Source organism: Octopus bimaculoides, chromosome 17, assembly GCF_001194135.2.
Source record: "Octopus bimaculoides isolate UCB-OBI-ISO-001 chromosome 17, ASM119413v2, whole genome shotgun sequence".
NCBI lineage: Eukaryota > Metazoa > Mollusca > Cephalopoda > Octopoda > Octopodidae > Octopus > Octopus bimaculoides.
Window position 1 is genome coordinate 5,714,596 of NC_068997.1, and position 23,901 is coordinate 5,738,496.

A 23,901-nucleotide genomic window follows, 5' to 3' on the forward strand; every position below is an offset into this window, starting at 1 on the left:
AAGGAGGAGGGGTTTAGTTGATTAAATTGATTCTAGTACTTGACTGATACTTTATTTTACTGACCTCTGAGAGATGAATATCAGTTTATTATTTTTTTTTATCTTCTATTTATTTATCATTTTATCTTTACTCGTTTCAGTCATTTGACTGTGGTCTTGCTGGGAAGACCTGTTTGTTTATTTTGTTCTTGTAGCAAATAAACAGATAACTGTAATCATTGCTTGCCCTTCATCTCTCTGGAAATTGATAAAATAAGTATGATTAAATAAAGTACCAAGAGAATGAAGTTCAATAAATTAGCCATTCATCTTCCTTCATACTGTATGGTATTGTAATGACCTTAAAACTCATTATTACCATTGTCATGTAATATCCCTTTATATGGCACCACTGTGATAATGAAAGAAATGGTTACTATTACTGAGTGCTGTACAAAATGCCTTGTGGTAGTTAATGATGTCTTTTTACATTCTGAGTTCAAATCTTGCTAAACTCAACTTTGCTGTTCCTCCTTCTTGGTTCAATAAAATAAAGCAGTAATCAAGTACTGAAGATTGATGTAATCAACTAGCTGCACCCCCATGAATCTGTAGCCTTGTGTTGATGTTAGAAATTATTATTTTTTTTTTTAAGGCAATGAGCTGGTAGGGTCATCTGTGTTTTGAACAAAATGCCTAGCAGAATTTTTTTCCAGCTCTTTACATTTCAAGTTTCCACCAAGGTCAACTTTGCCTTTCATACTTCTAGGGATCAATAAAATAAGTACCAGTTGAGCACCAGGGATCAATGTAATTGACTAACCCCACTCTTTAAAAGGACTGGCTTTGTGCCAAAATTTGAAACAAAGTGGTAAGCTGGTAAAATCATTAGTGTGTTGAACTAAATGCTTAGCAACATTTCTTCCAGCTCTTTATCTTCTGTGTTCCAATGAGGTCAACCTTGTCTTTCAACCTTTTGGAATAGATAAAATAAAGTACCAGTCAAGTACTAGGCTTCAATGTAACTAACTAACTGTACTTCCCTATAAAAGGCTGCTGGCCTTGTACCAAAATTTGAAACCATTATTACTAACATCATCCAACATAAATTCTGAGGTAGTAGTTTGACATCCAGTGAAGCCTGATTGAGCAGAGCTAGGATTAAAGACATCACAGCTGTGACCACCCTGTCATTTATTTCAGATGTAGCCTATACTCTCTCTCTCTTTCTCATATATATATATATATATATATATATATATATATATATATATATAAAAACAAAAAATAACTATACTGAAACAAAAAGAAAAGTTTAAGTCCTAAGACTGTAATTTTATGCTGCCTTTAATTTTATAAAATTAATAACTCATTAATTTCCTCAGCAGAGATGTGACGAGAATTCTAATGGACATGAAATTTCTCCTGTTATTATCAAAAGAGTTACCCTCTACCTCATATGGCGGTTGATTCACTCATTAAATCTGGTAGTATTTCATTACAGCAACCATTCTGTTGTTCTACTTCTACATTTATAATTTTCATGAATCTTTGGAAACATGGGTCTGGGAATAAGACTAATGTCCCTATCCAGACATTACCCTTAGTTTTGCATTTCTTTTCGTTTCCTTCTGATGGCTCTGCATCATTGAATCTCAGCTGACTCCTCTTTCAGTGTCATTGAATTACTTTAGCTGCCACACCACAATAACTCGCTAGCAGTCCCAGTGTATCAAAGATACAAATACTGTCACACTCTTGATTGACATAGTTCTCAACACTAAAGTCAAGAAGACCATTTTAGAAATCAGTAGAAGGATAACATTAACTCTTTTGATCCCAACCCACCTGAGATTACCTCTCGTCTTATGATACAAACTTCTTGCTTTAAAGTGATCTACAATAAACTCTTCCTACAAAATTTTAAAGTAAATTTATGTTCTAAAGACTAGTTTAATAAAGACAAAATTATTTTACTACATTCTTCATTATCTTCAAAAATTGAAACAAAGACAAAGTATTTCAATAGGAATATGGCAACAAAAGAGTTAAGAAAGTGTGAAGAGATGAATGGAGGGAACATTATTCCGGTGGTGGGAACCTGGTTGGGATCTCCAGTGAACCATTGTTTAGTTTCTATTATCTAACCAATGGATGTATGTAAACAGGCAGAGGCCAGGCCATGGCAAAGTGTTAGCTAACCTGCATCAATGAGGGTACAGTCATTAAGTATCTCTTATATCAGGAAGAATTGGCTCAGTCCTATCAGAAGCAACTATGAGTCAAATACAAATACAGGTTGGTGAATAAGATCACAAAAACTGCAAAATGAAAGGGGTTTGAAATAACAATCACACTGGATTGTCTGTCATGTAGGTTTACAAGGGATGCATTTGGATGTTAGGTGCAGTTTCCACCCAATGCTGGTACAGCCAGGAATAAGCCTGCAATTTGTTCTAGGAAGTATGGGGTGGGAGCACAAAGGATCTGTGACAATATAGTAAATCCCCGTTTTATATACCTGGTATATCAGGTATCCCTACAAGACACAGACCACCTCATATTACACTATCTGGTCACTTAATTCCAGAAGGAAATAAAATAATCCATGAAGATGACAAGGCATACATTGGTTGGATCTCAAATGGGGTTGTGAAAGTCACAATACAAAGCATTTACTTATTGTACTAATCACTAGGAGTAACCAGAAGAAAAGAACTCCTGTGTACTCAATTGAGCAGATCGGTGGAGTAGCTAAATAAATCAACAAACACTCTACTAGGGCAGTAGAGAGATGCTGGAATCAGCAGATCATAGGACAGATTAACTGTTGGTGTTTCGATTAGTTACCTCACATTCTGAATTCAAATCCCATCTAAGTCACAATTCTTCTGAAGTCAATAAAATAGTCTACATGTACTGGGGCTGGTATAATTGACTATAACCTTGAAGTTAGTGTACCTAGTATGACCCTAGTCCAATGACTAAAACCAGTGTAAGAGTCTCTCTCACTCTCTCTGTTTCTCTTCATGTGCCATGCATATTTTGTAGACATTGGTAATCATGGACATTCATGCCAAAGTTTGAAGATTCATGGAGTTTTTCTTGGGGAAAAATACAGCTATGATTTACTGCTGCCTTTTACCCTTCTATTTACAGTTTGCTCTGCTTGTCTTCTGCTCTTTCAAACTTACCCTTGAGGTACAGGACCTATGTAGCTTTTCAATGGAGACTGGTTTATGTGACATCCAGGTATATCTACACTATCATAAGTCTGTGTGATATGTCTAAGAGCCAATCCTCATTCAAGTCCTGTATGCCAGGTATTTCCCCCCTGGACAGGAGTGAACCTGGGAGTAGAGGTAACACCGTACTCCTGTAAGGGCCCAAGCCAGAGCCTCACCATTTAAATGTTTTACCCAACACAAGTTGAAAAGTAACATAATTAAAATGGGGGATCTTGTATTTTAAGGGGTAACTCTTATGACCATAATAGAAATAGGATGATTACAGTTATTTTATTTTTATGGATTAGACAAAGAGAGAAAGGCAGGCAGAAGATACTTGTCCACTGTGAAGTGGAATTGAACCCACAGCTTTGCACTTGCAAAATGAACTGCTAAATTATGCAGCTATATCTGGATGTTTGGACTGAACTACAGCTACTTGTGAAACACAGATCTGCTGAAACTGTTTTTACTCATGCTGTCCAACAATAACATTGATATTATGGTCGTTCAACTTGCTAGAAATAACAGCCAAACCTCCCTCCACTCTATTGTCCTACATAATGAAGGATAGAAAGAAAAAGACTAGAAGAGCTAGTTACCAGAAATCAAAGTGTTAGATTAAATATCATAAATATACTGTTTCATTCCTAGACAGTTAAAACGTTCAAATCATACTACTGTCAACCAAATCTCCCTCAAACCACATCCTACTCTTTTAAGGAAGAACACACATATTACGAGCTCAAAGCTCACCTAGGACATCTGTCTTTCATCCATCCGGAACAAATAAAATAACGTACTAGCCAAGTACTGGGGTTGATGGTATCGACTAATCCCTCCACCCAAAACTGCTAGCCTTGCGCTAAAATTAGAAAGAATTATTATAGGGTGGTGAACCGTCAGAATCGTTAACAAGTTGCACAAGAGGCTTAGAGACATTTCTTCCGGTTCTTTGAATTCTGAGTCCAAATTCTACCGAGGTCGACTTTACCTTTCATCTTTCGGGATTCGATAAAGTCAAGTACTGGAGTTAATGTAATTGACTTGCTCCCTTTCCCCCCAAATTGCTGGCCTTGTGCCTATAGTAGAAAGGATTATAATTATTTGATATCAACGAATCGCAAAATATATTAAGGCAGAAAAAAAAATAATAAACAAAACTTGAGACAGAGGCGTGATAGTTAAATCTCAGTAGCTTTTAATAATATCACTAAAATGCAATTATAAAAGTTCAATGAAAATAATAACTTTTTCTAAACCAAAGCACAACGCCGGGACATTTACTGGAGGAAATAGTCGACAAAACTGAATCCAAACACTTTATTTTATCAACAACGAGAGGATGAAAAGCAAAGTCGGCGGAATTTTACTTGAGAACGTAAAGGAGCCGGAAGGAATACCGCTAACATTTTGTCCGGCGCGCTAACGATTCTGCCTGTTCACCACCATAATAATAAAGTATATAGTTTTGACTAAACGAAGTAGAAACTCAAACATGAAGAATTTTTTTAATGGTAAAGTAAAATAAATTATATGAATAAACAGACGAAATGAATAAAAAGGTCCCACCCCAAAATAATTGCATCGGGAGTGACTTAAAAAATACTCAACTATCCTTCGATAATGAAAAGAAAATAAGGATTTCGTTTGCCTAGAGTTTTGATCTTGTAAAAACATATAAACGGTAAGGTAGTTGGTTAATTAGAGGAATGGTAGATAATAGAATGGTAGATAATGTGGAATACCTAGACTATAAATGACAATGGATTGTTTCTTAACGGAAAGTGATCTCGTCGCAGTTTTCGAAGAAACGAGTAAAAGAGTATATTACCGCTATCTAATAATAACAATAACATTATGGATATAAGTAAACATAAAATCTTTTATATACATATATATAACTACTAAATGTTTCTAAGTTACGCTCTAAATGTAAACACACACACATATATATATATATATATATATGCGAGAGTATGAGGCCATCTGAGAGAGGCAAGAAACCGAAACTTCGAAGTTATTATCAACCCTTTCTTTGCAAGAGTTTAATAAACAGGTACTCTACTAAAAAGGATTTAGTAATCCTTCAGTTTGATGTTAAGTATTTATACACACACACACACACGAATGCATACCCTCACTCATATGCATATATATGTGTATACATACAAATATTATTTACATAAATATATGTGCGTGTATAATTATACGCATACACAGATAGAGGGAGTAGCCACATTAGTACAGAAATGGTGAATCACATACAGAAAGAGACAAGAGATATGATTTTACAGAAAATAATATAAAGACAGAAATACAGATAAAGTGAAAAACAAGAACCATAAGATAAAAATGAAGGAGACGTGTTTAACTGAAGAATGAAAGACAAATAGTGAGAGAAAGAGCAACAGAGGAGAGGGACTTACATTTTTATCTCGATATTAACGTCCAGGTCACAACTGTACACATAACACAACCTGTCTGGAACATCGGCCATGGTTTAAGAAAATAAGGGAGAGGGTAATTAGTACAGAATGGATGGTGAAAGATACTTGATAACCTCTAATGTTTCTCTTCACAATCAGCAACACATAGTGTCAGTAACGGATTGTCACCAAGTGTTTGTCTGTTGGCGAGTCGCCATCATGACAGGGGAGATAACTGAGATAACTATACATCGCAACAGTCGTCACTGTATCGATAACTTCCCCCTTAAATTACTCAATCTTGTGGAATGTATTCTCTCTATCTCTTTCAATAGTGCACTCTTTCATTTCATCCTTTTCTTATTTTCTCTTTCGCTCCTTCTCTCGGTAGTCTTCACTTTCATTTCTTGCCCTCTTTGAAAAAGAAATGGAAAGAAGGCACCCATTGACTTTGATTGTTCCGCTCTTTCAGTTGTGATTATGACAGAGTAATGCCATCTTTGATCTTGTTTCAGCCATTAGATTGTGGCTAGGCTGGGGCACTGCCGTAAGGAATTTTAGGCGAACTAATCAATCCCAGTACTTATTTACTTTTTAAGCCTAGTAATTATTCCATCCGTCTCTTTTGTTAAACCGCTAAGTTACAGCGGTGTAAATATACCAACACCAGTTGTCAAGAGGTGGGGAGGGGACAAACAAACACAGATACAAAGAGACACACACACAAACACACATCCATACGATGAACTTCTTTCAGTCTTTGTCAATCAAATCCACTCACAAGGCTTTGGTTGGCTTAAGGCTGTAGCAGAAGAAGCTCGTCCGAGGTGTCACACAGTGGGAGTGAACCCAGAACCGTGTGGTTGGGAAACAAACTTCTTACCACACAGCCGTATCTGCACCTATGCCATGACATCTATTTCAGTATTTCCCTCAGTATTTATTGAATGAGAGAGCTCAATGTCTCCTGTTGTCATCAATGTCTCCTGTTTAGAAGCAGAAGAGCAACATCGACAGCAACAGGCTAGGTTGGATAAGAGGTGATCCCAGTCATTTTTGAAAGAGCTGACATTTACTCCTCGTATTTACTAAACGTTTTGAGAAAGAATGTGGGCACAGTATGCTACTGCTGCTGCTTCATGCTCAAGCTTGATGGGGCTGGGCTCATCCCCCGTTAGATGTCCCAGAGACGTCATCATAATAGAGCTGACCAGGTCCATCAGTGCTCTCCATCACTGGCAGTCCCATGCTAGCCCCTCTGCAGCCTATGTAATATGGTAGAATGCTAAGAAGTTTGCTTCCTGATCATGAAATCCAGGGTTCAGTTTTGCTCAGTGATATCTTGGGCAAGTGTCAGGACTATATATTTTGAGTGAAATAGGATTGATGGAAATTGTGTGGAAGCCCATCAAGCAATCCAGCCATGTCACAGATTGTGTTACACTGATCCACCTGAGTATTACATTGAGGTTACATGTATCTGTGGAATACTCTGCCACTTACATGCCAAATCAATGAATTTGGTAGATCAGTTGATTGAATGGATGAAAAATCATGATTGGAAATTCAAATCAAAATCCTTTTACTATTGAGGAATATGAAAGATGTGTTATCTTTTAAAACCTGGGCTGTTGTGGTACCTTGAGAGAGAGAGAGGAGGGAGAGTAGGAGAAAGGGACAAAAAAGGAGAGAGAAAGAAAGAGAGAGAGAGGAGAAGAGGAAGAGAGAGAAATTGCAGAAAAATGCAATGGTGCCCAATTTGATGATGTACATAGTTTTCAATGCCAAAGTTCAGTGTAGTCCCACCAGAAATTTCCAGATATAGATCACTGCATATCCCTCCCTTCATCACTCCAAATATCATAACCTGTGAAGTTCAGTTTCTTCATAATACAGAGAAGGTGTTTAAACCTCCAAGGTTGGGTTCCGTACCCTTTGTAGGTGTCTCTGTTATGAGAATGATGAGGAGTTTCTTACAACTAAATAATTAAATGTAAAGCTAATAAACAATCAAAATTTTACTAAATAAATAAACAGGAGATGTTAAATCAATTAGTGCCCCATTAATAATTTGCAAAACTGGATGAATTTCCCTCAATAAACAAAATATATTTATATTTAAAAAACTCATAAAGACTGTCTCCATGATACAATATCAGAAAGAAGTGCTTAATTACCAAGCTATTAGTTTATAAACTAATGAACTAATAACAACTAGATCTACATGTCAGAATTGGGATGGAAGTGTGAGGTACACCATATACTGTGTACATGTTTTTGCTATAGTTTCTGATTTTTTAAATTAACCTAAATAAAAGTAAATTATGTTATATGTAAACAAGCATAAGTTTGTTTTTGAAGCACTGAAATGTATTGTAGTACAAGTAGAAAGATATTATTTTCAACGTGTAAATACTGATTGAACAGCATATAACAGATAAAATCCTTACAGAGCAGTGAAATCTGTTAGCAACCAGCCATGAGAATCGAACTCACATCTGCTCTGTAAGGATTTTATCCTATTCATGCTGTTCTATCAGTATTTACGCATTGAAAAATATATCTTTCTACTTGTACTAAATAAGAGTACATCTACATAAAAGGTACTGAGCTCATGATCATAAGATTGTGGTTTCAATTCTTGGACTGGGCAATGCTTTGTGTTCTTAAGCAAAATACCTCATTTCATGTTGTTTCAGTCGACTTAGCTGGCAAAAATGAGTATTCCATTGGCATCCTGTCCAGCGGGGAATATATACACCACAGACACCAGGAAACTGGCCCTATGAGTCTATATGACTCTGGAAGGAGTTTTATCTTCTTTTTTTTTATAGATTACATATCATCATCATCATCATCATCATTTAATGTCCATGTTCTTTACTGGTATACATTGAACTTTTTGACAGGATCTGATACGTCTGAAGACTGCATTGTGTTCCAATATTTGCTTTGGCACTGTTTCTACAAGTGGATGCCCTTCCTAACGCTAACAGCTTTTCAGCATGTACTGGGTACTTTTTTTTTCATGATACCAGGACTAGTGAGGTCACCATGAAACCTGTAAGATTAAAACCTTTTTAGCTGAGTGATGTAAAAGTAGAGATAGAGATGGCTTTATGCTAGGAGATGAGAAGTTAAAGTGTGAGAGAAGGGAGCCTGAACAGAACAGGTTTCTTGCTGTAGGGGAGCTACACAGCTGCTCACATTATGGATGAGTGAGTGGGAGTGGCTAGGATGGAGCTGGAAAGAGACAGAAAAACAGTGGTGATGAGGTGTCAGGGTGGATCATCAAGTTGTGATTGGAAACTATGAAAAGTGGGGTTTAGAGAGAGGCAAGACATGGTATGAGCACAAAGCACAGAGAGTGGCTGAGTTGGAGACCAGCAAAATCCTATGGGATTTCTCAATCCAAACAGACCAGGTGTTTGAGCACAACAGGCTGTACATAGTGGTGGTGGATAAGGCAAACAACATATGTTCTATAATTGACTTTACTTACCCCTTTGATACCCAAATAGTTAAGAAGGAAGGCGAAACAATAGATATATATAAAACCCTCTTAGATATGACATATTTGACAGTGAAAACTGAAGGTGAAGATAATGCGAATTACTACTGGATCCTTCGGGACAGAATCAGAAGGCATCAAGAGGAATATAAAAGTAATGAGAATATAGGGCCCAGTAAACTTGCTGCAAAAGTCTGCCTCCTTGGCATTGCCAGAATCATCAGGAAAGTATTAGATAGTTGAAAAGAACAGATAGCATGGTACTGTAGGCTGCAGGTAGCAAGCCTACCATGCATGTAAAACTCCAGGAGTTCCAACAAAACCTGAGTTAAAATAATAATAATAATAATAATAATAATAATAATAATAATACAGTAAACATAAGAGCACCACAGCAAACCACAGCACATACCCAAGGTGCACAGAGCTGCGCTCGGTAGTGAAGTGAAAGCACGTTATAAAAATAAAACTACTGAACAATAATAATAATAATAATAATATAATAATGATCATTTCTATTATAGGCACAATGCCTGAAATTTGGTTGGAGGTGGGGGTTAGTCAATTATATCGACCCCAGTGTTTCATTGGTACTCAATTTATCGATCCCAAAAGGATGAAAGGTAAAGTTGACATCGGCAGAATTTAATCTCAGAACATAATGGCGAGCGAAATACCACTAAGCATTTCATCCAGTATGCTAACAATTCTGCCAGGTTGCCACCTTAAATAATAAATAGTAATCGTTTCTAGTACAGGCACATACTATACTGAAATTTTGAGGAAGGTTAGTCAATTACACCAATCCTAGTGCACAATTGTTGATTATTTTATCTATCCTGAATGGATGAAAGGCAAGGTTGACTTTGGTGGACTTGGAACTCAAAACAAAGGATGAACAAAATGCTACCAAGCATTTTGAACAATGTGCCTACAATTCTGCCAGCTCTTGCTTCAGATAGTGGGGAACTGCTGCTGTGAAAAACCACATTCTTATCATCATCATCATTTAAAGCCTGTTTTCTATGCTGGCATAGGCTGGATAGCTTGACAGGAACTGACAAGACCAAGGGCTGCACCAAGTTCCACAGTCTGTTTTGGCTTGGTTTCTACAACTGGATGCCTTTCCTAACCACAGAGTGTAATGGGTACTTTTTACATGGCACCATCAACAGTGCATTTTATGTAGCCCCAGTACCAGTGCTTTTTATGTGGCACCAGCACCAATGCTTTTTACATAGCACTTTGGTTTTAAGATATCAATTCTGTTGTGGTGGGTGGGTCAACTTAAGAACAGCAATGTGCCATATACCTGGTCCTCAGTATTCTCCTTCATAATGCTTGGCATTTTGCCATTGTCTTTCAATACTTTGTTCCATATCTTCCTCGGTCTTCCTCTTCCACAACTTTCCTTCACTTTAAATGATTGGCAGCTGTTTATGTAATTGTCCTCATCCATCTGTATCACATGATCAAACCAGCACACTGCATATAATCCCTCTGATGCCTAACTTTTCTCTCAATACACTGGTGCTCTGTCACACATGTACACTGACATTGCACATCCAGTGGAGCATACCAGTTTCTCTCTAGTCTTTGTGTATCCACTTTGTTCATGGCCCACATCTCACTACCATGTAGTATGCAGTTTGTACACAAGCATCATACAATCTTCCTTACACTCAGAGAGAGAGGGGGAGAAAGAGAGGGAGAGTGAGAGAGAGAGAGCAAGAGAGACCATTGGTTGTCAACAGAGGTAGAAGCTCTTTGAAGTTTCTCACTTTGCTGCAATGACTAATGACTCTTTATTCAACCGAGTAGACAGCAGTTACAATTTTGCAGTCATGAACCCTTAGAGATATTTTCTCCTGTTGTGATGACAGCGTATTCACAGAGCCCCCATAAACAAATATTTTGTAATAACTACAGTATTGTTCTTCTAGTGTATAAACTTTTCTGTGTTTTAAATTGAAGACCAATATGGCAAATATTTTGTTACTATTAATTGTTTGCGAGGTGTTATCACTAATTTACATGCAACAAGGCAAATATCTTGTGACATTATGAAATTCAAAGTCCTCAGTGAGATTTAAACTTCAAAAATTAAGCTGCCTTGTATCTATCATTAATTATAATTGGGATGTAAAATCTTTGAACATGTTGTTTATCTCTTAATAATACCAACGAGATTTACTTTCTAAAACATTTCATCAATTATTTTTAAAAAAATAAACAAGTAAGATAGTACAAAATTTCTATAAAGGACCATGGGATTTGTTAGGGGTAAATAAAATATCTATATCATTAGTACTTATTTTATTGACTACGTGTGATTTGAACTCAGGTGAAGGTAAAGTATGTGTACACCACCCATTCTTGGTGTCTTTTGTTTTTTCAAAAATTTATTTTGATCTCTATGCTGACGATATAAGCGAATACAGTTCAACCTCAGTTGAAATGACCATTTTTTATTTTGTAATTCATATTTATGATGAGTGTATTTAGAAACTTTATCACCCCAACCTTATTTTTTTCCCAAATTTCTTTGGGTTCCTGGTTTTGATATAGGAGATAAGGATTTTACCCCCAAAACACGTTTCCAAAATGTTAATAAACCCTCCCCACCCCAAATTTTTAATTTTTAACATTTTTCGAAATTTTTTTTAATCCACGTAGAAAAATAAAGATTATGAATCTTCAAGAATTAAAAAAAAATTTCTAAAAGAAACACTCAAATCCCCATCCCCAGCCTTCACCCGTCACCTCCAAACATTTTCGTTTTAGTTTTTTTGAAAGCTGGGAAGTTTTCTTCCAAGAAATAATGTCGTTTAGCTGTTGTTTCTAGCATGTCGGGATTTCTGGTGGTGGTCTGATATTTTTGACGTCTGCTATTTCAGTAGAATTTTATGCATGCGTGAAACATCAATAGAAAGTGAAATATTCTGAGTTTATATTTTTTTGAAAGCGGGATAGGTGATGGCTGGAAAGGGCATTGAGTGTTTCTTAAAGAAAGATTAAAAGTTAAAGAAAAATTTCCCAGATTCGTAATCTCTCTATTTTTCTACGTGGATTAAAAAAAAAATTCGAAAAAAGTTAAAAATTAAGAAATTGGAGTGAGGTGGGGGAAAATTAAAATTTTGAATACATGATTTTGGGGCAAAATCGTATTCTCCTATATCGAAAACATAGAAATCCGAAAAAATTACTGAAAAAAAACTCACCGTGTATATATGTGTGTGTGTGTGTGTGTGTGTATGTGTGTGTGTGTAATTCGCTCTCAGTCATATAAAGAATCTTGCGAACAAGATACAAAGACCAAGAAAGGTAACTCTGATTGTTATTGTGGTTCATTAGGACCAATGACATCATTCTACTTCCGTTTCTACATCAAAATGGCCACCGGTATAGATGATGTCTTGAAACATTCGGTGCACACTTTGGTGTTTCGCTCACTAAAACGCACCCATGACATGTTCCTGTCTGACCAGAATTTTATACCCACTATCGATGAAAAATGCGAGAAACTATGGGCCAATATAAAATTACGCAGCGAATACAGCATGGTAAAAGATATGCCGCGACCCGATCTACCGCACTCGAAAAAGCTTGCAGAACACATCGGAGGTTCCAACTCGGCCAATTCCAGCGATCAAGATGGGGACCAAAATCAGATAGAGTTCCGAAAAACCGTGCTATCCGATGGATCAGTTGTATCCACACCTGTGTCAAACTCGATGCAATTGGCTACTTATGACTCTAAAAGTTCGGACCAGAATTCAAAAATGCTAACTGGCTTGAACCAAACATTAATTCCCCGTAAAGCACCTACCATGCCCAAACCGGAATGGCACCCTCCTTGGAAGTTGTATAGAGTGATATCTGGCCATTTAGGCTGGGTCCGTTGTATATCCGTGGAACCCAAAAATGAATGGTTTGTTACGGGCGGTGGTGACCGCGTCATAAAGATTTGGGACTTGGCCAGTGGCACTCTAAAGTTGTCACTGACGGGACACATCAGTTCCGTGCGTGGTGTGTGCGTCAGTCCTCGCAATCCTTATCTCTTCTCTTGCGGCGAGGATAAACTGGTGAAGTGTTGGGATCTGGAGTACAACAAAGTGATTCGTCACTATCACGGACATTTGAGTGCTGTCTACGGTTTGGACATTCACCCTACAATCGATGTTTTGTTGTCGTGCGGACGTGATGCTACGGCTCGTGTGTGGGACATGCGGACAAAGGCGTGTGTCCATACCATGACTGGACATACGAACACTGTAGCTGTCGTCAAATGTCAAGCAGCCGAACCACAGGTAAACTAAATTGGTGGCGCTTCTATTTTATACAAACATTTAGTCAACGTTTTGTTTTTGGCTTTGGTGAGACGACTCGGAACATTCACGATGTGAACTTTCCGAGACCTCTCTCCCACCCCCGTCCGCAAGCGCGCAATTTTTTTTTCATATTCGTTTAGAGGAAGTTGTTTTACACATATAACACCTAAGTCTTTCCAAACCCACTTCTTACTGTCCCGAAAAGGGAAACGCATACTATATAATGTGGGATCGTTCATAGGTCGGCATAACATTTTTCTGAAAGTTATGACCTCCCAAAGTCTGGGGGGTAAAACCCTGTAGTTATGCCCATAGGTCTTCTGAATCAGTTTTGATCTACGGTTAAACAACAACCACAGTAAACGATTTTTTTAAATGTTTGTATTCTCTTTCACTTAAACGTCCCCTTGTATTTTTTACTGTCCCCTCAATGAACAATGAGAGACGATGTAGCATGACAGTTTTCTTTTCAAACATCACTAGTTTTGCTGCCCTGTTTTCTTATGCTGTTTTTAAAGCACCTCAACTCTTTCCATTCCATTCTCATGTCCACCCTGATCCGGCAGATCTATTATCATCATATTTTTTGGCGGCAATAATTGCAGTTCAGTGCCCTCTCTCCGACTTTGCTTTGTCATAATTCTCTAAAATACATAGTCTAAGATGAAATTCTGCAGAAATACGTTTACCAAAGTGTTGATATTGATATTTCAAACACAGAGATCTAAGAGGGGAAGTGAAAAATGCTAAAGTTATGGAAATTAGTGGTAACAGGATTAAATGGGTGATAATGATCTGAAACTCCTCAAAAAAAAAAAAGTAAATAAAAAAAATATATAAATGCATGGCTGTGTGGTAAGAAGCTTGCTTCCCAACAACATGTTTCTGGTTCAGTCCCACTGTGTGGCACCTTATGCAAGTGTCTATTCTACCATAGCCTTGGATTTTGTAGATGGAAAATGCAATGAGTCTGCTGTGAGTTTTTGTGTTTGTTCCCCACCACTGCTTGACAACCAGTGATGATATGTTTACATCCCTGTAACGTAGTAGTTTGGCAAAAGAGACTGATAGAATAAGTACCAGTCCTAAAAAAAAATAAGTACTAGGGGGTGACTCGTTTGATTAAAAAATTCTTCAAGGTGGTGCCCCGGCATGGGTGCAGTCTAGTGGCTGAAACAAGTAAAAGATGATTGTAATTTATACCCTCAATGACCTATCTGCAAAATTTCCTTTAAAAATATACATTTTTCAGAAAATTATAAGGAAACAAAAGTCAGACTAGAGAGTGGTGATGCACTAAACTGTAGTTATGTCTCTTTTATTCAGACACTCTATATCTAGAACTACATTATCTAATGCCTCCTGTTTTAAACTGCTAACAGTATGATTTGAGAGATATTTAGCAGTTATGTGAAGCAGTTCCAGTGAGTACACGTGGGCTCACTCATTTGCTTGTCTCTCATTTTTTCTTGTGTAACACCAAGAACAGAATAAAAGAAACATTAATTTGATTAGGGTCTGGAGGCATGTAAAAGCAAAAGTTTACTAGAAAAGGGTATGTGGAGTTTATAAAAATGTAAAGAATTAAATTTTCTGATGGCTGGACATGATTAGGGAAGATCTCCAGTGGTTCAATGTCATCTTGGAGGATGCAGAGGCGCTGCCAATGATGGGAAGCACTGGTGAACCTGGTTGGCTCTATGCCTGATTACGTCTCTGGGACCACCTAGGATGTCCCCATCAAGCAAGAGCATGAAACAAAGCAAGCAAGTTATGTGTGTACTGTTTTCTCAACATCACATGATACATATGTCATTCAAGTGATGCTGTTCATTTCCAGTCTTCCATGAAAATTGTCTGACCATAGGAAAATATTGCCTTGCCTGGGAACAAGTGAGGGTTGGTGGCAGAAAATATGCCTCAAAATTCTGACGGACTTATGCAGCATGGAAAGGTAGATGTTAAATGATAATGATGATGATGATGTTTCTGAGGTTGTAGAGGGTTCAGTGGCAGCAATCTACAGGCCTACCTGTCTTATTCAAAACCCCTTATTCAGTGATGGAACATATGCCTACCCATCTCTTTCCCTTCGTTAACAATAGAATTATGTGAGATCACAACAGTCCTGTACACATGTATACTGCCTCTAGAGTGAAACCATTTACCATTTATTATAACAGGTGGAGAGAATGACATCTGCATTGTAAAATATGTGTGGTTGGATGGAAACTAACTCCTTGTAATTACAGATTACAAATTTTTTGCACTTCACCCAGGGGATGACAACTTCCCCCCCATACTTACCACATTGTTACCAACGCTTCATGTCAACCTGCTCTTTTGTTACCATTCATATCTCTTTTAAAATATACCATCTTTGTTTCAGTTAATCATGAAAATAAGGAAGAATTTTGTAAAATAACTTGATTAAAAACTGAGGCTGAAATCATGTGATTTGATAAGTCCTGGCAGCAGAAGTAGTGGTGATTGTTGCTGGTGATAGCTATGATGTACTTTTGTGCACCAAATAACTATATGAGAGTTATTTCTCTTAGTATATATCACAATATTTGTGTGTTCTAATGCAACATTGATTTGGCTGTTATTAAGCTAGCATTTGGAGTGAAAAATGAAAATTTGATGGAAGGTTTCAATTTAGATCACCTTAAAACAAGAAATTCTTATCATAGAACTTGGGTGGTCTCAAATAGGCTGGTATCAGAAGGATTACTTACACTTCTCCCATATTAATTTTGGTTCCTCACAGTTACCAATACTTTAGTTACACCCTCCCATTCTACTTTTGGTGGATGTAAGATGGCTCAGTAAATAAAGTAGAGTATTATCTGCTGAGTAGGTGCTAATTTCAAATCTAAAACTAGCATTTTATTGAGTATCTGGTCAGAACACTTTATTTTGCACCACCTCAGTTCAGTTAAGAAATTGGCTTTACTAGATCTTCATGCACTATGCTTATCTTTCCCTCTCTAATCATATCCTCCCTGCCTGCATCCACATGAACTCCCTACTTATGCATCCTGAGCAGTCCTGTACCATCCCATTTATATTCTCATCTTCATACTTTGAGAGTATGCCACGGCACATTGCCACCATCTCTCTCTTTTGCTCTCTCTCTCTCATTCTCTTTTATTCTCACTCATTCGCTCTCTCCTTCTGACTGGGGTAACCATGTATATCCATTGCAGCAAAACACCTGTTTCTTTCCCTCTGTTGTAGACTAACATTTCATCGCCTGGCACAAAGCTACCTCCTTCAATACCACTCCTCTCTCAAAGGATCTTTGTTTTGCAAGCTACTTGGTGACCTCACTGGTGCTAGTGTCATGTAAAAAGCATCCACTCCACTCTGTAAAGTGGTTGGTGATAGGAAGGGCATCCAGCCATAGAAACCATGCCAAAGGAAACTTGCCAGTGCTGGTACCATGTAAAAAGTATGCTGTCCACTCTGTAAAGTGGTTTGCATTAGGAGGGGCATCCAACCATAAACACCATGTTGAAGCAGACCCCCTCACGCTCCTATGGAACATCTCTTTCTATCCCCATCCACTGCTCCCTGTGGTTAGGTCCCCCCTCTCTCTCACTCTGTCTGTCTCGCCTTCTCGCTAACTCTCTCCTTTCCTTCTTTGTCCTAACTAGGGTAGCGAAGTATCTCCTCTATGTTAAGACAGCTATCTCTGTCCCTCTATCATGCTCTAACCTTTTGCCTGGCACACGGTCCACATTGTGCCCAGATTTGTTAATTCAGGGGAAAAAATCATATCTCTGGTTAGAATAATCACCTGATAGTGGTTGACGGCTCGTTTGAACCACAGTTTAAGGGCTATCAGCTGGAACCAAAATTATTTGTTTTTTCTTTGTTTATGGGGTCTGGGTCCAAATAACCAAATCAGAGCATATTGACCAAGATTGTCTTTTTGGTGTATTGCAGTTAAAAATGATTATCTGCAAGATCTCACGAGCTATCAATCAAGGATAACATCCATTACATCTTCAGAAGAATGTCTATCATGTTGCATACAACAATTGCTTTGAAATGTCTCAGCCCAAGTTGTTCTGTTTGTGGTGAAGTTAGTCACACAGCTCGTTTTTCAAAATATAAGAAGGTGTCTGCTTTGACAGAAGGGCAATCAAGAATCAAATCACTATATTGCTGACTGGTCCTTGTTATGCATATTTATTGTTTGACATTGTTGTTTCAATATTTGTGGTGAATAATAAGTGATCAATTTTCACAATTTAGTGCAAATGATTCTGATTTTTTTTGTGAATCATAGAGAGGGAGTTTCATTGTATTTTCTCCTTTTGCAGGAAGGGTATACTATGGTAAAGTTTCAATCTAAGGATTTGTTGGAAATATTCTATTTTTGTTATCTTGTATTTTGGCCCTTCTTCAATTTTGGTGTAAGCAAGGCAAAATCCTCTAAGTTGGAATTTAACCTTCCTAATCAGATTTTTACCCCATAAAATAGGCTAAATATTAAAAAAAGTGCATCTAAAATCAAATATTTCAAGAAATTTATTAGGTTCTGACTCTATTTTATGTTTCCTGTTTTTATACATGTTTAATCACTTTGGGGGTCAATAACTACCAATTTTAGCCAATTTTGGCTGGTTTTGATGTTTGTTAACCAAATTGGAATTATACTTTCTGTATGGCCTTTTAACCCCTTTGAACTGATTTTCTCCCCACAGTTTTCCTAAAATGTTGAGGATGTCAAATATGTTAGTCCTTAATGTATCAAAATCTGTCATTTTTAACAAAAATTATCAAGTTTGATGGAGTTTTACCAGAAATTTAGATATTTTTCATGCATCCCTTATTTTCTCAAATTTCTCCAATTTATGTTGGCCTATGCACTCTAGGCTGTAGCTTGACTGAAATACAATAAAAATTACTTCTAAGTAAATTCAAACAGAGGCTAAAAGTCTTTTTTGTGAAAGAAAATATGTTCAGTCTTATGATACTAAAAAAAAAAACAAAAAAAAAAACGTAAATTTCCTTAAATTGACCAACTTTAAAGAGCTATAAAAATTGAACCATACATTATTTTAACCTCAGGTTTTTTGCTATGTAATCTCATGAGTTTAGATGGTAGATATGGGGAGATATAGAAAATGATAGCTGATAAGAGAGGTGCAGGATGGAGTGTAGCAGAGGGCAAAAAGGGCAGTGGCTGAAGGCACAGAAAGGAGGTAATTGGTTGAAATGGGGTGAATAGGGATGATGAGGAATGGAAATAGATTGGGGTTGGTCAAGACTGTTTTGGAGGGTGTGGGATGTAATATGTGCGATATTGCTCACAAAAGAGTACGGCAGCTGCATAGTACCATAAACTGGGGGAGTTGGTGGTGATATGTCAAAGAGAGAGGAGCGGAGATACAGCTTGGTATGTACAGGTTTATCTGAATGGTTATTGGAGTTTGTTTATGAAATTATTATTTTCTGGTACTGATAAATCTCATATCAAATTTTCTTTCTCTTTTCTAATATTTACATCTACATTACAACTTTAGTCAATTTAATATCTGACATTCAAAAATAAGACACCGGGTGTTCAGAAACATGTTATAGATATAAATATTTAAGAAAATGCACATCTCTAAAGAAGAGGTTGCTAATTGGTAATAGAACATTTGCTGTACAGAGTCCAAATAAATTAAAGCATGTTTAAATTAGATATGTAAATATTTTTTGAAAATTGACCAACTCTAAAAAAGAAGTTGGCAGTCTGAAATATGGCAATCTTATAAAGTTGTATTTTTTTTTACATTTATTTTTCTTTCTGTTTATCTCCGCAGGTAATTACTGGTAGTCATGATTGTACAATTCGTCTTTGGGACCTGGCAGCTGGACGTACCCGTGCTACACTTACCAATCACAAGAAAAGCATTCGATCATTAGTCCTTCATCCAACCAAGTATTCTTTTACATCCGGTTCCCCTGACAACATCAAGCAGTGGAAGTTTCCAGATGGCAACTTTATCCAGAACTTGACTGGACACAATGCCATCATCAACACTCTTGGCATGAACTCTGACAATGTTCTGGTGTCTGGTGCTGATAACGGCACAATGTATTTCTGGGATTGGAAGACAGGCTATAACTTCCAGAGGATCCAAGCTGCTGTGCAGCCAGGCTCTATTGATTCAGAAGCTGGTATCTTTGCCTGCACCTTTGATCATAGTGGAAGTCGGTTAATTACTGGGGAAGCTGACAAAAGTATAAAAATTTACAAAGAAGATGAGAAGGCATCTGAAGAAACTCACCCCATTAACTGGCGACCTGACATTCTTAAAAGAAAGCGATATTAGTCTTAGTTTTTGCCATTTTCAGTTGATCATATTCATCTTACATTTTTATATTCATAAAATATTTTATAAATCATTTCAAACTGGATTATATTGCTTTGTTGTCATTGAATGGTAGTCTGTAGAAATCGTAGCAGACCAAAATGCATTACAGCATCTATTTTCTTCCCATTAGTGTGAAGGTGCATGGGCTAGTGGTTAGAGTGTTGCACTCATGATTGTGATGTGGTTTTGATTCCTGAACTGGATGGTGCATTGTGTTTGTGAGCAATACACATCATTTCACATTGCTTTATTTATTTCAGCTGTAAATGACTTCCAGCTATAGCTGGGAAGTTAACCCTTCAGTGGACCATCATCCTGTTCAGGGATTAATGTTGTAATCTCAGTCTTTTATATGCTATGGGAATAGGGTTAAGCTCCAGCCTCATGAGTTCTAGTGTCCATAACAGACCTAAGTCTAAGAGTTCAGAGTTCAAGCCTTGCTGGAATTGACTTTGTTTCAAATCTCAGGCGTCAATATAAAATAAATACATGCTTAGGGCTGAAGATCAGGGTAGGCTTAATCTGCCCATGTTGTGTGTGTCTCTCTGTATGTAAATATGTGTGTGTTTATATATATATGGAGAATATATAGGAAGATTTGTTTGGGGGGTTTGAAAATGCACCTGAATTTGAAAAGTGTGTAGTTGTTTTTAAATAGATTTATTCACATACATACCAAACTAGTTTCAACAATTTTTTGTTTATCAAAGGTACAAATATATATAAAACAAGGGGATTTTAACAGAGTTTAAATAAAATCAAATGTTCACTTAAATTGAATGAGTTTCAAAACGCCGGTGTTAAAACGGAGGTAGCTGATGAAGTAGAATGTTCTCTATGTGGCTTGTGTGTTTTCTCGTCTCTGTTTTGTTTGCAATGTCCTGTACTCAGATATGCACCTATACATACAGGTGGATGTCGGTATGCACATACCTGTACGTATATATGCATATACTCTTTTACTATTTGTTTTTATATATATATATATATATATATGTATATATCAGGCTTAGTAAAAAGTAAGCAACGTTTTCTAACATGAAATTCATCACAATATATTTCAACAATGCAGAAATTTTATTCATCAAAGTAAGTACCATTACAATCAACACATTTTTGCCAATGAGTTACAAGTTTGTTTATTCCGTTAACATAAAAATTTGGTGTTCTGGAACTGATGAACTCTCTGAATGCACTTTCAGCATTGGTTTGATTTTTGAACTCCTCTCGCAGGAAATCATCAAGGTACTTGAAAAAGTGGTAGTTGGTAGGAGAAAGGTCTGGGGAATAAGCTGGGTGTGTGTGTGTCTGTGTTTGTACCCTCACCATCACTTTACAACTGATGTTGGTGTATTTACATCCCTGTAACTTCGTGGTTTGGCAAAAGAGACTGATAGAATAAGTACGAGGCTTTCAAAGAATAAATCCTGGGGATGATTTGCTCGACTAAAGGCGGTGCTCCAACATGGCTGCAGTCAAATGACTGAAACAAGTAAAATAATAAAATACTATGCCATTTTAATCCCAAGCAATGCCACGTATCTCTGCTAGAATATACAGATATGTGTGTGTGTATGTATGTATGTATCATCACAATCATTACTTAGTGTCTGTTTTCCATGCTGGCATGGATTAGACAGTTTGACTGAAGCTGGTAAGCTGCACCAGGCTCCAGTCATCTCTTTTGATTTGGTTTCTCTGGCTGGATGCTGTTCCTAACATCAACCACTTTACAGAGTATACAAGGTGCCTATTATGTGTCACCAGCGTAATGGACATGTCATAGCCACAGCTTTCAAACTGAAACTAGTTAAAGTGTATGTATATATATATATATATATATATATAAGAATTCTTAAATATACTCAAATACCCAAAATTTCAAGGAGTTCCTGCCTTAAAAACAGGAACTAAACCACAGTTATTTTGTGTTCTTTGCTACATTGGTTTCTATTAACCCATTTATTCTATCAGAAGAATTTTTATTCATTAAGATAGAAGAAATACACATAATTATATATATATATATATGTCTGTATGTATATTATCATTATCATCATTGTTTTAACATCCACTTTTCCATACCTGTATGGGCCAGACATAATTTGTTGAGGTAGATTTTCTGTAGCTGGATGTCCTTGTTATCAACTGTCACTTGTTTCCAAGCTGGATAATATTGTAATTTTTCACCAAGGCCGACATGTATTTCATGAACAACATTGCTTGCATGATAATGACACTTGTCTATAACTGTCATGTGACGTCAAACATAGATATGCACACACACATACACACGTACATACATTTATTTATAAACACTGTCCAACACATGCCAGCATGGAACATAGGACATTAAACAATGATGATGATGACACATTGATACAGTAGGCTTCTACACAGTTTCTATCTACTAAATTCACTCACAAGGCCTTTAGTCAACTTGGGGTCATAGTAGAAGATACTTACCCAAGGTGCCATGCAATGGGACTGAACCTGAAACCATGTGGTTAGGAGACACTTCTTAACTACACAACCATACTTTATATGTATATGTTTGTGTCTTGTTTATTGTTTTCATGCTGATTAAAAACAATCTTTGACAAAAACATGCCTGGCCATTGAACTGTTGAGTTGTTCAATGCACTAGGGGTAATAATATCTTACTTGGTCACAAGTGAAGTCTGGCATTGAGAAGACCGTTCAGCTTTAGAAAATCTACCTCGGCAAGTTTCATCTGTATGTCAGTACCTCTCTCCCTAGTTGAGGGCTCTTGTCCTACAAGTTATTTGGTCACTTTACTGCTGCTGGTGCCACATAAAAAGCACCCAGTACTCTCTTTAAAGTGGTTGGCATTAGGCAGAGCATCTAACCACAGAAATCCATATCAAAACACAGTAGGGTTTGATGCAATCTTCTGGCTAGTCACTTGCTGTCAAACTGTCCTAGCAATGTCAACATGGAGAAATGAACGTTAAATGATGATGATGGTAATAATGCGTGTGTATGTGTATATATATATATGTGTGTGTGAGTGTGTATATATATATAGTGTTTGTCCCCCACCACTGCTAGACAGTTGGTGTTGGTGTGTTTACATTCCTGTAACATGGTTCAGCAGACACTGATAGAATAAGTACCAGGCTTTACAAAAAACAATAACTACTGGCTGATTTGTTCAACTAGATTCTTCAAGGCAGTCCCCCTAGCATGGCCAGAGTCTAATGACTGAAATAGTCAAAAGGTAAAAGATATATATGATATTAGCATAATGACTCTCCCTAGATACAGCAATATATATATACATATACATATATATATATATATATATATATATATATATATACATATACATATATAATATACTAGACTACCCATGACCTGTTGGGTCACCTGGAAAGTCAGTTTCCCAGCAACAGAGTTTTGTTTTGTGGGTTTTTTTTTTCTTTTCCAGGTTATTTCGCATGCTTTCAATGAACAGGATATCAATATCACATGTAAACGGCTCCTTTCCCTGGAAAAGGAAAGATTTGGCTGCTATTCCTTGCATGCCCTGCTACCACATAACAGATATTTTGGGTCCTTTATCACAAATAGCTGTTATGTGGCGGCAGGGCATGCTAGAAATAGCAGCCAAATCTTTGAAGCTGAGATATGTTGAATGCACTAAAAAAAAATTTGTAATAGTATTCTCTTGGAGTGATCTTTCATTATGACTCTCAGAACTGTCATCCGGATCAGCTGTTTTTTTTTTGATAATTTCCGTAAAATTTTTTTTATTTATTTACTCTTGTCTTAAAGTGAAAGATGTATGAACATGTATATGAAATGGATGTGTGTGTGTGTTAGAGAGAGTTCCACTTACACATAAATCAGAACACACACGTTCACTCTCTCACACACATGCACATGTACATATAAAACAGATGTATGCATATGTATTGATGTATGTGTGTATACATGACAGCACACCCCTTCACTCTCTCTTTCTCTCTCTCTCTCTCTTTCTCTCTCTCTCTCTCTTTCTCTCTCTCTCTCTCTTTCTCTCTC

At 37.0% G+C, this 23,901-nt stretch overlaps 2 protein-coding genes across 2 annotated transcripts in view; one reads left to right on the forward strand and one right to left on the reverse strand.

Annotated features, from left to right (window-relative positions):
• Positions 1-5,882, reverse strand: part of LOC106868964 (phosphatidylinositol 3-kinase catalytic subunit type 3) — a 77,725-nt gene extending 71,843 nt beyond the window's left edge. The window contains exon 1 of the mRNA XM_014914439.2: positions 5,636-5,882. Within this exon, the coding sequence (XP_014769925.1) occupies positions 5,636-5,706 (71 nt within the window). The 5' untranslated portion in view covers positions 5,707-5,882. The remainder of the gene's footprint in view (positions 1-5,635) is intronic.
• A 6,599-nt stretch (positions 5,883-12,481) lies between these two features.
• On the forward strand, positions 12,482-19,897 carry LOC106868965 (pleiotropic regulator 1). The gene is made up of 2 exons (XM_014914440.2): positions 12,482-13,456; positions 19,300-19,897. Exons 1-2 carry the CDS (start codon positions 12,506-12,508, stop codon positions 19,810-19,812), a joined length of 1,464 nt encoding a protein of 487 aa, XP_014769926.2. The 5' UTR covers positions 12,482-12,505; the 3' UTR covers positions 19,813-19,897.
• The last annotated feature ends 4,004 nt before the right edge of the window (positions 19,898-23,901 follow it).